Here is a 15,126-nt window from a genome sequence, read left to right on the forward strand (position 1 = left end):
TGGGAGCATACACGGATCATGGCTGTTGCACTTCTTAGCTGGGATTCCAGGCAAGCAACTTGTTTGTTCGGTGCTTCAGTTGCCTTTCTGTGGATAATGGAAGTGTGTACTGCGTATGGCCACCCCGGAGGATTGAATGAACAAGGATTTTTCAGCGCTAACTGTGCCTGGCCTATCGCAGGCACTGCACAGGTTTTTATGGGCCAGGTCAGTGTTTCTCTCAACTTTTTTTTTTTTTTTTTTTTACTATTTCCCCACAATAACAAATATACTTTCCATCACCCCTATTATATTTTTAATGGTGATTTGAAAAAAACCAGTCTCTAGATAGTTGATCCCATTTTGTTTCTCCCATTAATATATAAGGTTCTTGGGGGACAGGGAATATGTCTGACTCATTTTGGTCTCCAGTCACTCCATTTCCTTCTTTCACTCAATTTACCGAGCTTCTATCATCCATTCATTCCTCATACATGTATGGACCATTTGGGGGGCATTACCTACTAGTGCCCAGGACAAATCAGACCAATGCTGAATGAATGAATGAGGCATGGAGGCAGGGAGGTGGGAAGAGAGGAGGGACAACAGTTAGGAAAAAAAAAAACAGGTTCCTAAACCGCCCCCTCCTCCACCCCGATTTGAGGGGGCCCCAACAGTCAGCAGCGCCCCCTTTCAATCCTCACGTTCCCAATTTCACCGCGGCGAGATCTTTCCCCCTTTGCCACCACCCTGGGGCCCATCAGCTCGGCCAGCAGGGGCGCGGCTGGGTGCCCTCCCGCGTCGCCGACGGGCGGTGCCGTGGGGGGGACCCGGCCCCTCGCCTCCCGCAGGGGGCGCAACGCGGTGACTCGCTCCCGGGGCGCCGGGCAGCTGCGCACCCCGGGAAGGCGCGCGCCCCTCCGCTAGGAGCTCGAGCGCTGGGCCCCCGGCCCGGCGAGTTGCCCAAGACGCTGATGACTCCTCCCCGGGGACCCTCCCCTCAGGGGCGCGTCACTCTCCCCACCCCTGTGTCCCGACCCCGCGGCTTCTCGCACTCGGGACGCGCCGGGGACGAGTGTCGGGCGCCCGCTCCGGAGCCAGGGAGCCCGGGGCGCCATCCCCAGCGCGTCGGTGCGTGCGCCCAGCGCCCCATGGAGCCGCCGGCCGGCAACGCCAGCTGCGAGAACGGTGCGTGCGGGCCGCCGCCGGGGGCTCCGCGCCCTCCCCCCCAGCCCCGCCCCTTCGCGTCTCCCCGGGCCGGGGGGCCCCAGACTGCGGAGGGGGCGGCCCGCGGGAGTCTGTCGCCACCCGGTTCTCAGGCCCGTGTTGGCGAGGAGCAGGGTCCGGACGACTTCTCGCGTCGTCGGAGCTGGGCAGGGAGTTGGGCAGGGAGCTGGGAGGGAAGGGGCCGTACCGGGAGGCAGGAGGCGGCGGCGGACTTCACCGACGGGAGCTGGTCGGCGGGGAGGTCGGGGCTTTGGAATTTTTTGAATATTTAGTTGCTTCAGATTTTAGTACCTTCCCAGGTATGGCTGTCCCCCTGGGGCGCACGAAAGACAGGAGAGAGGGGCGCAGAGGTACTGCCCCCACCCCCACAGGCATCTTTTATAAAAAGAAGCAAAGAAAGACCTAGGAAAGACCCTTGGCTTTATGTTGTGTTCCTGCCGGTGGGCCAGGCCCTAACTGCACTATCTCATTTAATCCTTCATTCCCCAGGGCAGGTAGATACTCCTGGCTCCATTCTAGAGAGAGAAACTGAGACCCTGAAAAGTCTGATAATTTGCTCAAGGTTTACAATAGGGAAATGGAATATAAACCTAGGGCTCTTAGATTCTGAAACCTTCCTCACAGTGCTGTGCTCAAATCCTTTCTGTTCTGTTCCCATTGTCCTCCCTCCCCTTGGAATGTCAGCCTGAGAGACACCCCTGTTTCTCTGACTTCTCTTCCCCAGTGACCAAAACCTGCCTATTGGGTGTCGTCTGGTTTTGGATTCCTGACGAAGGAGGCTGTCCATTTTCAGCCTCTCCTTCCCCTGGGGAAGAATGTGTTCTCCAGTCCTGGCATATTCTGAAAGAGAAGCTGTTTGTCAGAGAGGCATTCTCCTCAGAATTGGGTTTCCTCTGGCCTTCAACCTCCACTTTTTTCTTCTTACCCCTAGGGGAGGACTTAACTCAGTGGAAGGTGCTGGGCCCCCTGGGTGTTTCAGGCCTGCCCCAAAGGGCAAAGCCCATCCTTTAGCTCCACCTGCTAGAGACACACCTTCAGGGGGGCAGGTGATGGGCATGGGAATGGGCTAGGTGTTCCTCTTGGGAGTGACTCTCCTTGGACCACATCCTCCCAGGCTCTGTCTCATTTCCTGAGCTCAGGGAACTCCCTCTCCAGACTCGATTCTTGCCCAAGCTGAGGAACAGGAGTGTGCTGTCAGAACAATTTTACTGGGGGCTGAGTTGGCTTCTTGCGTCATCTTCTTTTGATTGTGACACAGGCGTCAGAGATCTCTCAGCGCAAAAGACACAGGGCTGTTCCCTGGCGGTTCCAGGCCAAGCTCTACACCAGGTTTTTGTGAGACCCAACCAAATCTTTCCCTTCCTGAGGGCACTGAAGAGGCCTGAGAGCTTGGGGGACCCTGCTTAGTGTGTGTGTGTTGGGAGGGCATCCAGCTTCATGGTTATGTGCTGGAGGGCTCGAGTTAGACAGTCTGTGTTTATAGGCCAGGTGCCTGACCTCGCAGTCTCCATTTCCACATCTATGAAATGGAAATGAAAGACAACAGTTTTCTGACAGGTTGTTGTAGAAATTTGATGAGTTTAGAAATAAGAGCCCTTGTCCACAGTTACCACTCAGTGAACATTAAACTGTTATTTGTTGGTTGGGGCCCAGTGTGTGGGTGGAGCTCCATAATAGCCAAAGCATGGGGTCTAAAATAGTGGCCAATTCCCAAGTTTTTAATACGTGTAAATGTCTCCAGCATGACTCTCTCACCATGGTCTTCCAATCCAGGTTCCGTGATCAGCCTGTATTGCTCCTCCCAACAAGTCCTGTGCCAGATCGTCGGGGGCCTCAGCCCTGAGGTGCCAGGCAATGTCACCTCTAGCAGCTGGCAGGAAAGGTTCAGGCAGAACTACAGCTTCTATGTCGGCCTAGGCCTGGCCTTCTTGTCAAGCCTCCTCATCGGCAGCAGTGTCATCCTCAAGAAGAAAGGCCTTCTGCGACTGGTGGCCTCAGGGGCCACACGGGCTGGTAGGCTCCTGGGGGGTGGCAGGGAGTGGGTGCCAGGAGCCAAGCCCTCAGCCACCCTGGGAACTGCCCTTCACTGGGGCTGCTGCTGCAGTGTGGGAGCCTGGCCGTGATGGGCACAAAAGGCTCCTTGTCAACCTCCCTGGAACTCCAATCCACCAACAGGAGCCTATCCTTTATGATCCAGTATTAACCGAGAACTTCAGATAAGTTAGCTGGGGTGAAGACTGAGAAAAGTCTCAGCATCAAGAATCAGAAACCCCAGGTCTAGTCCTGACTTTATTTCTTACCAGTTGTGTCATCATAGGCAAGTCACAACTTCCCTGCAAAATGGGGACACAGATACCTCTGCCCTGGATGGTGTCAGAAACTAGTGTGCCCTCATTTACTATCAGAATGAACTCCCTTAAGGGGCTACAAAAGAATTACTGAGTCTCTGTCCACAAGGGATTTGTGTGTTTGAAAAATAAGGTATATATGCATGAAACCATTCTTGAGAAAAGGAATCATGTGCAAAAGAATTCATTCATCTAATCAGCAGTCATTGAATACCTCTGTGTGCCGGGTACCATGCTAGACATGGAGGCACAGTGCCCTGTGCACCGAGTCAATGGGAGACACAGGCACGTCATCAGCAGTTTGTTCCAGTGTGTTAAGGGCTACCATGGGGAAAATGCAGAATGCTATGGGAATATGTTGGAGGGGGATATAAATCCCAGGCTTGGGGGCTTAGGAGAGGTTTTCTGTAAGAGGTAACCTGGAGGCTGGGACCTAAATGATGTGGAGATAGCAAGGGGAAGGGGAAAAAGGAAGGTGTCATCTTCCAGGCAGAGAGAACAGCACACGCAAAGGCTCAGAGATGAGTGAGCATGAGTAGCATGAACTCCTGAAAGCAGTTCAGGATGTCTGGGGCATGGAGGGGAAGGGCTAGATCGTGAAGGGTCTTATACACTGGGCTGCAGTTTGAATGCAATTACAAATGATGTGGGTATTATTAGGCAGGGGAGTTACATAGTTCGATTTATAATTGGACAAGATCCTTGGGGGCTGGGTGGGGAATGGATTAGGAGACAAGCCTGGAGGCTGGGAGACCAACTAGGGGACAGACAACAGAAGTTGGCCTGGGAAATTGTGGTAGATGTGGAGACTAGCAGTGGGGTCCGGAGATAGTTTTTGAAGGTCAGTGTTTCATAGGTACATGGGTTTGATGTTGACTGGCTCCAAGAGGAGGGTAAAAAACAGAGTCAAAGATGACTCAGCTTTCTGACTTGAGCAACTAGGGAGATGGGGTGCTGTTTTCTGAGGTGAAGAATGTAGGAGGAGCAGGTTTATGGGCTGATGCTGTGTTCAGGTTTGGACATGTTAAATGTAATGTTCTGTGAGACACTGAACTTTGGAAGCAGACCATTGGGGTTGCAATTCCAGCTCTTCACTTCCCGCTGATGTGCTCCTGGGCACGAAAAGTACTTTTTCTGTGTCTCAGTTTCCTCATCTAAAAGCAGAGGTAAGAACAGTTCCAGCCTCTCTGACTGTTGTGACTATTAGTAGCATGTTTAGAAGCTGCTTGGCACCAGATACTAGCACTGGTATCCGTGCTGTCTCAGTGACGGGCCCAGCACACAGTTGGATCCCCAGCTCTAGGTGCTCTCTGCAAGGAGAGCTCTGAGGTGCAGGAATGGAGTCAGGAGCAAGGGTCTTACTGTTCTACCCCTCACTTCTGGACAGGTATTCGAAAGGCCAGAGACCTCCTGAAGTGTCAGAAAAAGATCTGCTTGCACTGAGGAGAGAGCAGGGCAAGTAGTATTTATCATTCAGAAAGGCAACTTCCCTGGAATCAATTTTTTCCTCCCAATCTGCTCTTTCAGTATCTTCTGAAAATCAGCCTTTCATCCATGAAGCATTTATCCTTAGAGTAAAATGCTCTCAGAGCTCTTAACTTTTGTGGGAGATTCTGACTCCTTTAGAAACCTGATGTCTATTTAGGAAAATAGATATTCACAGTCTTTGAAACTGTCTAAAACCCATCAATTATCCTCATCCTCAGAGCTAGTATTGAGTATAATATAACTATGTGCCAGTCTCTGAGTTTACCATGTGAACAAAGCAGAGACAATTCTTGGCTTCACGGAGCTTCCATTTTAGTGGGAGAAATGCCAGAAAGTAAATAGATCAATTTACATTATAAATGATAAGTTATCATGAAAGAGAGCTGGTTGTGATAAAGGAGAATCCCAAATGGAAATAATATCAATAAGGAGGTTGGGGGGAGCATCTCGGGGAAGCAACATTCAAGCAGAGACCTGTAGAGTGAGTGTAGATTTAGGCACATGTTATTGGAAGACTATTCCAGACCTGGAAAAGCACATGCAAAGGCGTTAAGGCCAACAGGAGCTCAGCATTTTTGAAGAATTAGGAAAAAGGCTGAGCGGCTAGGTTATAGTAAGTAGAGCATCAGAAGATACCTCTAGAGATGTAAGCAGGGTCAAAACTATGAACAGGCTCGTTAAGGATTCTGGTTTTTACTGTAAGAGTATTTAGAAGCCATTGGCCAGCTATGAACTAAAGAGTAACATAACCTGATTTACATTCTTTAAAGAGCACTGGCTGCTCTGAAAGAAATGGATTGTAAAGGGATGACTAGAGTAGAACCGTGGGAACCCTAGGTGACTGTTGCCAAAACCCAGGCCAGAGGCATAATGCCCTGGCGTTGGGTGGTGGCCAGTGGAGTGGACACGTGTGAGATGGTTTTTGGAGATGGAACCACCAGGATGAACTGAATGCAGAGGGTGGAGTGGGAGGGTCAGGGGTGATTTCTGGCTTCTAGCTTAAGCAACCAGGTACGTAGAGGTGCCATTCACTGAGTTTCATTTGGTGAGTAGGTGGGGAGCATTTAAAATCAGGAGTTCCATTTAGGACAGAGTTTGGGAGAGAGCCAAGAGATGTCAGTGAGCAGCTGGATCTACATCTGGGCTCTGAAGAAAAAATCAGAGTACATATATGAACTAAGGACACCAGCGTATAAATGCAGTCTAAAACTTTGGGAATGATGAACTCACCTAGAAAAGGGCTCAGAAGCAAGCCTGGAGGGCTAACCACAGCTCACATATACTGAACCCTCAGATACTGGGGCTTGAAGGTAGAGATGGGAAAGGTGCCTGAAAAGTGTGGCCCAACTCTAACTTTGTGTCTATTCCTTTTTCCAGTAGAGGGAGGATATGGCTACCTGAAGGATGCAATGTGGTGGGCTGGATTTCTCACCAGTAAGTGGGTTCTTTGCTACTAACCATGACCTACTGATGGCAGAGGCAGAGACAAAAGGAGGGGTGGGTGGGGCATTTCTATCTCTGTTGTATAAAGTATGGATCTGAAGGCTAGATTCCTGAGGGGAAAAGCTTGACAGTCTTTTCAGATAGAATATCTTACCTGTATCTCATATCGCTTCCTAAACCCAAAGGCAGCCTTTCATCCATGAAGCATCTATCCTCAGAGAGGTTTGTACAGAGCTGGTAATGATAAGCGTGTAATTTCTCAACTGCCTTGGAAACACAGGGAGATGATCACAACCTGTTGGAGTCTCTTGAACAACTACATGGTAGAGGCTGGGACTCCTAAGCCAGTTTTCCCATTCTTCAGGCAATTTGTTGTCTCACTCTCACATTGACACATTTCCCCCACTTTCCACTCACCCTCTCTGGCTTTCAAACCCTAATTCTTTTGGACGGAAAATTAGCCAGCTTTCCATTTATAGTCCCCTAAGTCAGGTTTTGATCCCAGTCTTAGCTAGAGCGATCACATTCAGCATCTGCTTTCAAAGGGCAGCCCCAGGTCATTCTCTACCAGCAAAGAGACAGCGAAGGCACTCTCAGGAGCCTGCAAACTGGAAATGCAAATGGAGAGAATTAGGCCCTTTGGAAATGTCGGACTTTCTAACCACCTGCCTGTCAGACTATGCTATCCACAGTTGCCTGGGAAAGATGGCTCCAGGGACCAGTTGTACCTGGAGCATCCGTAACTGTAACTGTTCCTTATTTGTAATTAACACTTTCTTAAGAATACAGAGCAAACAGGGGCAGTCCCTGAGATACACTTAACCATGCCTGGGCTAGAAGGGAAGCCGAGACCAGGGACAACAGGGTGTCTACCCAAAATATGTCAGGTAACCTGGGGCTCTGGGATGAGCTTCCCCATCTTTAAAATGGAAGGATTTGATCTGGAGAGCCTGGGCCTGACCTTCTGGTCAGATTCTCCAGGGAGAGAGCATAAGAATCAGGGTTTTAAGGAATGCGGGTCTGGGATTCTGTGAATGGCTGAACAGTGAATGAAGCTGTCCCTACCCGGATTCATTTGGGCTGGAAAGGTGCACTGGAGCAACACAAGCCTTTTGTCTCCCTTAATTTCCTAGTGGCTGCTGGAGAAGTTGCCAACTTCGGGGCCTACGCGTTTGCTCCTGCGACAGTCGTCACACCCCTGGGAGCACTGAGCATCCTCATCAGGTAGCTGTCACCTCTGGCTCTTGCCCATTTTCAGGTTTTTGGGGTCTGGAGCTGCTAAGTGGGGCCAACTGCCACTTGGATTCAGGGACCTGAGTCATTCCCAGCTTCCAGAAGGAGGCAGTGTGCTCTAGACCCTTGGGTTGTTTGCTGCTGGTCGCTGTAGCATCTGCTCAATTGACCCAGCAATGGAGAGGCAGGCCAAGCCCAGACTAGTTGGAAGGACTTCCAGTGCCACCAGGCTGCACATCTCAAGTCAGTGTTCTGGCCCCTGATAAGGGAAGCAGAGAAGTTAAAAAAGCATGCGCCCTAAACTAATGCTACCTTTGCAAAGAAACAGAAGCATGCTCCAGTGACCATGCCTGTTTTGCCCACTTTCCCTCCCTTTGTCCCTCACCTCGGCTGGCTCATCTAGAGGACATGAGGGGAATGAAAAGCACCTCATCAAGGCCCAGCAAGGCCCTGGAGCTGTTTGGTCCAGAAAAGAGATGGCTCAGGGAAGTCACGGGAATTCTCTTCAGTGAGGTATAGAAGAAAACCCACTGGCTTTGTAATTAGACAGAGGTGAGCTCAAATCCTGGCTCTGCTACTTACTAGTCTTATGACCTTGCCATGTCATTTTAATGTCTCTGACACTCAGTTTTCCCATTAGTAAATTAAGATAATAGGTCTTCTCAGAGTTGTGAGATGTTAGTGAGATAATAAATGGAAAGTTCCTAATGTAAGACCTAGTATGCAATATTGCCCAAGACACAGGGCCTATAATTGTCATTGTGGCTGTTTATATTGGCATATACAAATGGAAGAAGGAATAGATTTGTTCTGTAGGGCTCAATAGATAGAAATGGGACAATGAGTAGAAATTACCATATTTTTGGTGAATAATTAGTATGAACCTTATAATGTATTCATTTGCCATATGAAGGGGTGAGCTGCTTGCCACCAGAGGTATACAAACCAAGGCTAAAAGCCATATGTTTGCAGTGTGAATAGAAGATGTCCTCATTGGGTAGAACATTAGACCAGAGTGCCCTGAAGGGCTCTTCCAACTCTTCTGTTTTGGGAAACTTTAAGTGTCTAAAATGAAAAAAATCCACATGTAGGTCTATTCCTCCAGCACATACTGTAACCCTCCCCCCAATAAATAAGTGACTTCAGAGGTTTTGGGGGTCTAGAAAAGCTTCCATGTGAGAGTAGTGGGTCCTGACCTGCCATTCATGAACGCTTGCTTAGAAGCCATTTCCCTGAAGGACGCAGGCACAGGCGTGGCGGCTAATCCTCCTCTCCCATGTTCATGCGCAGTGCCATCCTCTCCTCGTACTTCCTGGGAGAGACTCTGAATCTGCTGGGAAAGCTGGGCTGTATCATCTGTGTGGCCGGCAGCACCGTGATGGTGATACATGCCCCCGAGGAAGAGAAGGTCACCACTGTCACTGCGATGGCCGCCAAGATGAAAGACACAGGTGGGTCCCAAGCCCGGTGCAACAGGAGCACCCTGGGGAGGGCTGCCTGGGCACTGTCTCAGGTGCGGCGCCCCGCAGGGCAAGGCAGGCTGAAGAAAGTCGGTGGGCTGATCCCAAGGTTAGTTTACAGGCTTCCCTGCCCCATGTATATTGATTCCATTTATTAAGCATTTATGTGCCAGGCACTGTTCTAAATATTTTATATGCATTATATAGTATGTTCAGGCTACTGTAACAGAATATATGGACTGGGTGGCTTATAAACAACAAAAATTTATTCTAGAGGCAGGTAAGTCCATGCAGGGGCGCCCCAGCAGGTCTGGTTCACAGGCGGCTGTCTTCTTGCTGTCTTCACATGGGGGAAGAGGCGAGGGGGGCCTCTTTAATTAGAGCACCAACCCCACTCGTGGGGGCTCCACTCTTATGACTGATCACCTCCCAAAGGCCCTGCCTCCTAATACCATCACACTGGGGGTTAGGTTTCAGCATTTGAACTTGAAGGGACACGTTCAGTCTTATAGCATGTATTATCTCATTTAATCCCACCAAAAAAAGCTCTAGGAGGCAGGTCCTCTTATTATCCCCGTTTTATAAATGAACAAACAGAGATCTGGGGATTTAGTGAATAACTTACCCAGATTATTAGAAAGTTGTGACAATGGGACTGGAACCCATGTTTGCCTGACTCTGGAGCCCAAGTTCTTAAAGCTGCATCTCACTGCTGTGGGCAAGGGGCTCTAGGTGCTAACTGCATCCTCTGCAGCTCATGTTATCTATCTCCTTCCTCTCCGAAGGGTACATCGTGTTTTCTGTGCTTCTGCTGGTGCTCTGCCTCATCCTCATCTTCATCATTGCCCCACGTTATGGACAGAGGAATATCCTCGTTTACATCACCATCTGCTCAGTGATTGGGTCCTTCTCTGTGTCTGCTGTCAAGGGTATGGGCATCACCATTAAGAACTTCTTCCAGGGGATGCCCGTTGTGAGGCACCCCCTCCCCTACATCCTGTCCCTCATCCTGGCACTTTCACTCAGCACCCAGGTCAACTTCCTCAACAGGGCACTGGACATTTTTAACACCTCCCTGGTGTTCCCCATCTACTACGTGTTCTTCACCACCACGGTGGTTACTTCCTCCGTCATCCTCTTCAAGGAGTGGTACAGCATGTCTGCCGTGGACATTATGGGCACCCTTTCTGGCTTTGTCACTGTCATCCTGGGTGTGTTCATGCTTCATGCTTTCAAAGACCTGGACATCAGCTGGACCAGCCTGCCCCACATGCACAAAAACCCAGCCCCATCTCCCACCCCCGAGCCCACTGTCATTCGACTAGAAGACAAAAATGTCCTTGTGGACAACATAGAACTCTCCAGCACCCCATCACCAGAAGAGAAGCCCAGAGTATTTATAATCCATTCTTAAAGCTTGGACTACCTAAGTGAGAAGATGAGTTCTGTGGTACAGCCTGACTCTTCAATTTCAGTCACTTATCATTTCAGCACAACTGTTACCAGGGGGCTCTCTTTTCTCAAGACGTTCACTTATACCTCATCCGTGTTTCCAGGAGAAAGATTGCTATCCAGAGAGCGGTGGTGGCAGAACTTCCTGGAAACACAGCCTCATTGACCAAATACCCTACTTCACCTTGGTGCCAGCAGGTCCCCTGGGCCTCCTTCCCACTTGTTTGCTCTGTGCCCTCTCCGTGTGGTTGGGAAGAGAACAGAATTTGACTTGTTGAATGTAGCACAGGCCAAGAACTTCCCTGAGATGTTGGTCACCAGGAAATCCTTAGCACTAGTTCTTTCAGAGACTGAATGGCAGTTCTTAGCCAGAGGGGCCCTGCAGCTGGCCCCCAGAGACCCAGAGAGCAATCTGCCTTGCGTCCTCAGCCAGAGCTGACTGTGGCAACTGACGTAAAATGCCCTGCTGCCTTTGCCGCTGGCCCTCCAGAGACAAAGCGAGACCTCCGCTGACCATCCCCGGAGAGCCACCTGATGTCTCAGGGAAACGTTTCTGCTGGCCCCATTCCCGGAGCACTGTGGCCCGGAGGGCAGCATCTTTGTCTCCACCTACTGCACCCCCGTGCCCACCCCTTCCTGCTATAATCCTGAGGGGTCCATCACGGAGGCACTCAGGCACCTGTCTTAGAATGCCAAACAGAACCAACAGCGACAGCACAAGGTGCTTCACAGCCAAGCTCGGCTGGCCAGAAGCAGAGTCATTTTGCCTCACTCTTAGAAGAGAACAGCAGTTGTTTTGCTCTTAAAAGCAGCCTGGCTGTTGAGCTAGAATTTGGCAAAATGCACTTTTCCTCAAGGAGTAAACCAATATTTGATTTGGGGAGAGTGAGGAGCAAAGCCAGGATCTGGCGGAAGCAGCCACAGGCTCTCTGGGAACCAGGGGCTACCTTTTGGGTTTACTCTGGTGCTCAACCAAAGATTCAGGCAAAAGCGGCTCTGGGTAGTTTCTGGGCTACAGCCACAGAGGCTTGGCCAGTGGAATCAGCTTTGAACTTCAGTAACCAAGTGGGGTGCAGGCTTAGCCCAAGGTGCATTTGGCTGTTGATCAGATTGCCATCAAGTCTCCACCTCCTCTGATGAGCTGTCCAGCTTGGGCAGCAGTGTGTCATGGCACCACCTGCTTTGGGGACTGCCTTTGGTCCCCTCACATTTGGCCAGAGGCATTCAAAACACAAGAGCAGCTGGAGAGAGAGATAACTGATATCCCTTCTCTTCCTGTCTTTCTGGCTCCAAGAGTGTGAGTTGGTACAAGGATCATTTAAAGGGAAGCGAGAGAGTCAGTATTTCTATAAAGAGGGAAGGCTTGATCCTCAGCGTCCAAGTTGGTACAGAGCCTCCCCTATATAACTCCATACTTACGCTCTGTGTTTATATCCCATGCTCCACTCATGTTGGTCTTGTATCCCCAAAGGCCAACTGATGAACAGACTGGCTTCCTGCACCTCCAGCCCTCCAGTGTTTAATGAATGTGGGTGTCTGTCTATAACCCAAATCAGTGCAACACATTGGATCTTGAGAACGGCAGTAATCTGAGGCCCCTGAGAGTGCTATCTGCAGGGTCAAGAATAAAGAGCTATGAGTATGTTTACTTGATACTTGTGTCTTGGCCTTCTTCGGGCATGGAGCAGTGACACTAGGGAGGCTGATCCCTGACCTCCAGAGGGTCATGGCTGCCAGGGAAGTCGTGGCAGTAGCCACATAGCCTTCCAGAGCCACATCCTCCATAGAGTGGGAAGGCTCTTTGGGGAATACTACTCCATCTAGAATAACAGAGTCTAGATTACTATAGACTCTAATAGTCATTAAAAGGCACTGATCCCTTGTTAATGCTTGAGTCCTTACTAGGAGCCAGGCACAGTGCAAAGAGCTTCATGTGAATTCTCTCTTTAAGTCCTCACAATTCCTAAGGTAGACAAATTTTTATCCCCATTTTGTGTATGAGAAGAAGGTCTCAGGGAGGTTAGTAATTGCCCAAGGTACACAGCCAGGAAGAAAGTTGGTATCTGGCTCTGACCCTATAGTCTTAACGTCCAGGCACAGTGTCTCTCCAAAAGACTAAACTGGCCCCCGACTGCATGCTGATACTACTCTGTTCATTTCTCTTCTTGTTTTATATTGCTTCCTCTGTCTGAATATAAGTCCCAGGGGGTCATATGGTCTTTATTTACTGCTTTTTCTCAGGACTTAGCACATGGTTGGCACTCCTAAAAATATTTATTGAATGCAGGAAAAATACCGTTCCAAATAGTCCTTTCCCCAGATTCTTGGAGTCCAGATCTCAACCCAGAGCAGACTTTAATAGAACCCAGCATGTAGTCAGATGGCAATTTCTGAGCACTCAGCCTATGCCAGGCGTGGCTGGGTGCTTTTACGTAAAGCACTTCACTGATGATCATGATGCTTTTAAGGAAGTTAGTATTCCCCCTGTAAGGCAAAAAGTGACTCTTGAGTTCTAGAGTTTATCTACTCTCATACATCTAGTAAGCAGCAGAGCTGGGATCTGAACCCATGTGTGTCCAACCAGGCTCAGTGCATTATGCTACTCACCAGTCTAGGACTACCAACCCAGAGACTGACTGGCAGAGTGGACACAGCGGCTAGTTTAGAATATGGTGTTAAGCAAGCAGGGGTGTTTGGGTGGGGGCTAATTTCAGGAGCAGGCATTTTAGTACTCAAAGCATTTCTTTGATGCCTTTGATATCCTTAGCAATCTTAAAACCCTGAGACATTAGAAACATATAATCAGATATCAAGGATCTCCTCCTAGGGCTTTTGTGAAAATTAAATGAGATAATCCACCCAAAGAGAGCAGTGTGCATAACCTTAGCATAAACCTTAACTCATGTAAGGGTTATGTTGATTGTCTCTTTTAGAGAACCTCCAGGTTGGGGTGGGGATCAGCTGAGAGAATAAGGGTGGGATCCTTCTGTGGAATGGGAGGCAGTAATGGGTGTGAGCTCTTACCACGCATCCAGCTCTGGGGTCAGATAGCATACCCACCCTAGCCCTGCCTTTGCGCCTGCTACACCCAAGTCCCATTCTCCCACTCCCCCATGCCCACCAGACCTTGGGCAAGGCTGTCCCCTCTTTGAAGTACATGATCCCTAGGAATAAGATGAGGTAGCAAAGAGAGTTTCAGCTGTCTCCTAAAGGCAGTAGTGTAGCAAAAGAAGACAGGTATCAGAGAATCCCAGGATCATTCATGCCTTCAGTGACCCAAGACCTAATTGAGCTTAACCAACTTCTGGCCAGGTGTGAAGACAAACAGCCCCCTGGACTGGTCATGGGAAATCCCAGGGCTTTTCCATGTCTTGTAGGTCTTTCGTTTCAGCCCCTCAGGCTGACTGATGGTGTTTGTGGGAACTCTTCTGAGGAGTCCTCATGTGATGGATCCCATCCGGGCTGAGTACTGGGGCATTAAAACAAAATAAGTTGCCAAACCAGACAACATTTCAAATGACGCTTTATTTTAATTAAATACAAACAAAGAAAAAAGGCACCATGGCCCATTCAAGTATTTTGCATAGATGTACAAATATTGTAAACAATTAATAGGTGGATGAGAGAGAAGAGGATCTGTTTTCTGTGAGCAATCTCCCAAATAATAAGAAAATTCACATTGCCCTGGATCCCAGACTCATACGTACACACAGTGGATGGTATGAGAGGATGCCTGGAAAGGGGACTTTGGGGGCACAAGGCTTGGATTCTGCAGAACCCCTCTAGATGAGCTTCCCTAGGAATGAGGCACCTTTCCAGTCAGCATTCCCTTGACTTTCTTGGGTGTCCAGCAGAGCTGTTATACACACATTTAACAGAATCACTGACTTCAGAACTGGTCCCCAATTTAAAATATGCAAGTGGTTCATACCCTCTGCCAAATAAGGATGAATTTGGACATAGGTAGAGTGAGGCTTTACTCAAAAGGATTCTTGTGAGATGGCAAGGAGCTATTGCAATACCGTAAGACCTGCAATGAGATACTCTAGGATCTGCAAGCATCTCAGAGCTGGAGCAGAAAGGGGCGGGGTTTTTTTTATATAGGGAGAATTAAACAAGGCTAAAAAGAACCTGTGGCAAGCAAGTAGTTACATTACTTAGAGGTGGGTGCCTGAACTCATACTCCCACCGAGACAAGGAGATAGGAGTGCTAGCTCCCTTGAGGTTCCTTAAGATTTGCATTTCAGAGATGGTTCCCAGGCTCTTAAGAAAAATATTTCCAGGGTTGTAAAACTGGCAAGAGGCTAATTCACTCTTTAAAAGATTTCTGTGTCTCCATCTGAACAAAGGTTGTCTAACTCACTCCCCCAAGCTCTCTCTCTTCCCCACCACTCTGAACTGGGGCCCACCCTTCGCAATAGCTGCATATAGCTGCTCTGTAGGAGACCCCTGCCCCAACCAATAACTGAGCACAAAGACAGTCCCTGAAAGTGGTT

At 49.3% G+C, this 15,126-nt stretch overlaps 1 protein-coding gene across 1 annotated transcript; it reads left to right on the top strand.

The window, feature by feature from the left end:
• The first annotated feature begins 696 nt into the window (after window positions 1-696).
• Window positions 697-12,283, top strand: NIPAL4 (NIPA like domain containing 4). The gene is made up of 6 exons (XM_073231429.1): window positions 697-1,167; window positions 2,980-3,219; window positions 6,420-6,476; window positions 7,619-7,709; window positions 9,009-9,169; window positions 9,964-12,283. Exons 1-6 carry the CDS (start codon window positions 954-956, stop codon window positions 10,590-10,592), a joined length of 1,392 nt encoding a protein of 463 aa, XP_073087530.1. The 5' UTR covers window positions 697-953; the 3' UTR covers window positions 10,593-12,283.
• Window positions 12,284-15,126: the final 2,843 nt, after the last annotated feature.

This window comes from Manis javanica, chromosome 1 (genome assembly GCF_040802235.1).
Source record: "Manis javanica isolate MJ-LG chromosome 1, MJ_LKY, whole genome shotgun sequence".
Lineage (NCBI taxonomy): Eukaryota > Metazoa > Chordata > Mammalia > Pholidota > Manidae > Manis > Manis javanica.

What these genes read in the sequence shown, in the direction of transcription:
- NIPAL4 (XM_073231429.1), top strand. Translation starts at nt 954, where the DNA reads ATGACTCCTCCCCGGGGACCCTCCCCTCAGGGGCGCGTCACTCTCCCC. An exon ending in CTCAGGGGCCACACGGGCTG is followed by an intron (nt 3,220 to 6,419) that starts GTAGGCTCCTGG and finishes TCCTTTTTCCAG; the next exon opens with TAGAGGGAGGATATGGCTAC. An exon ending in GCACTGAGCATCCTCATCAG is followed by an intron (nt 7,710 to 9,008) that starts GTAGCTGTCACC and finishes GTTCATGCGCAG; the next exon opens with TGCCATCCTCTCCTCGTACT.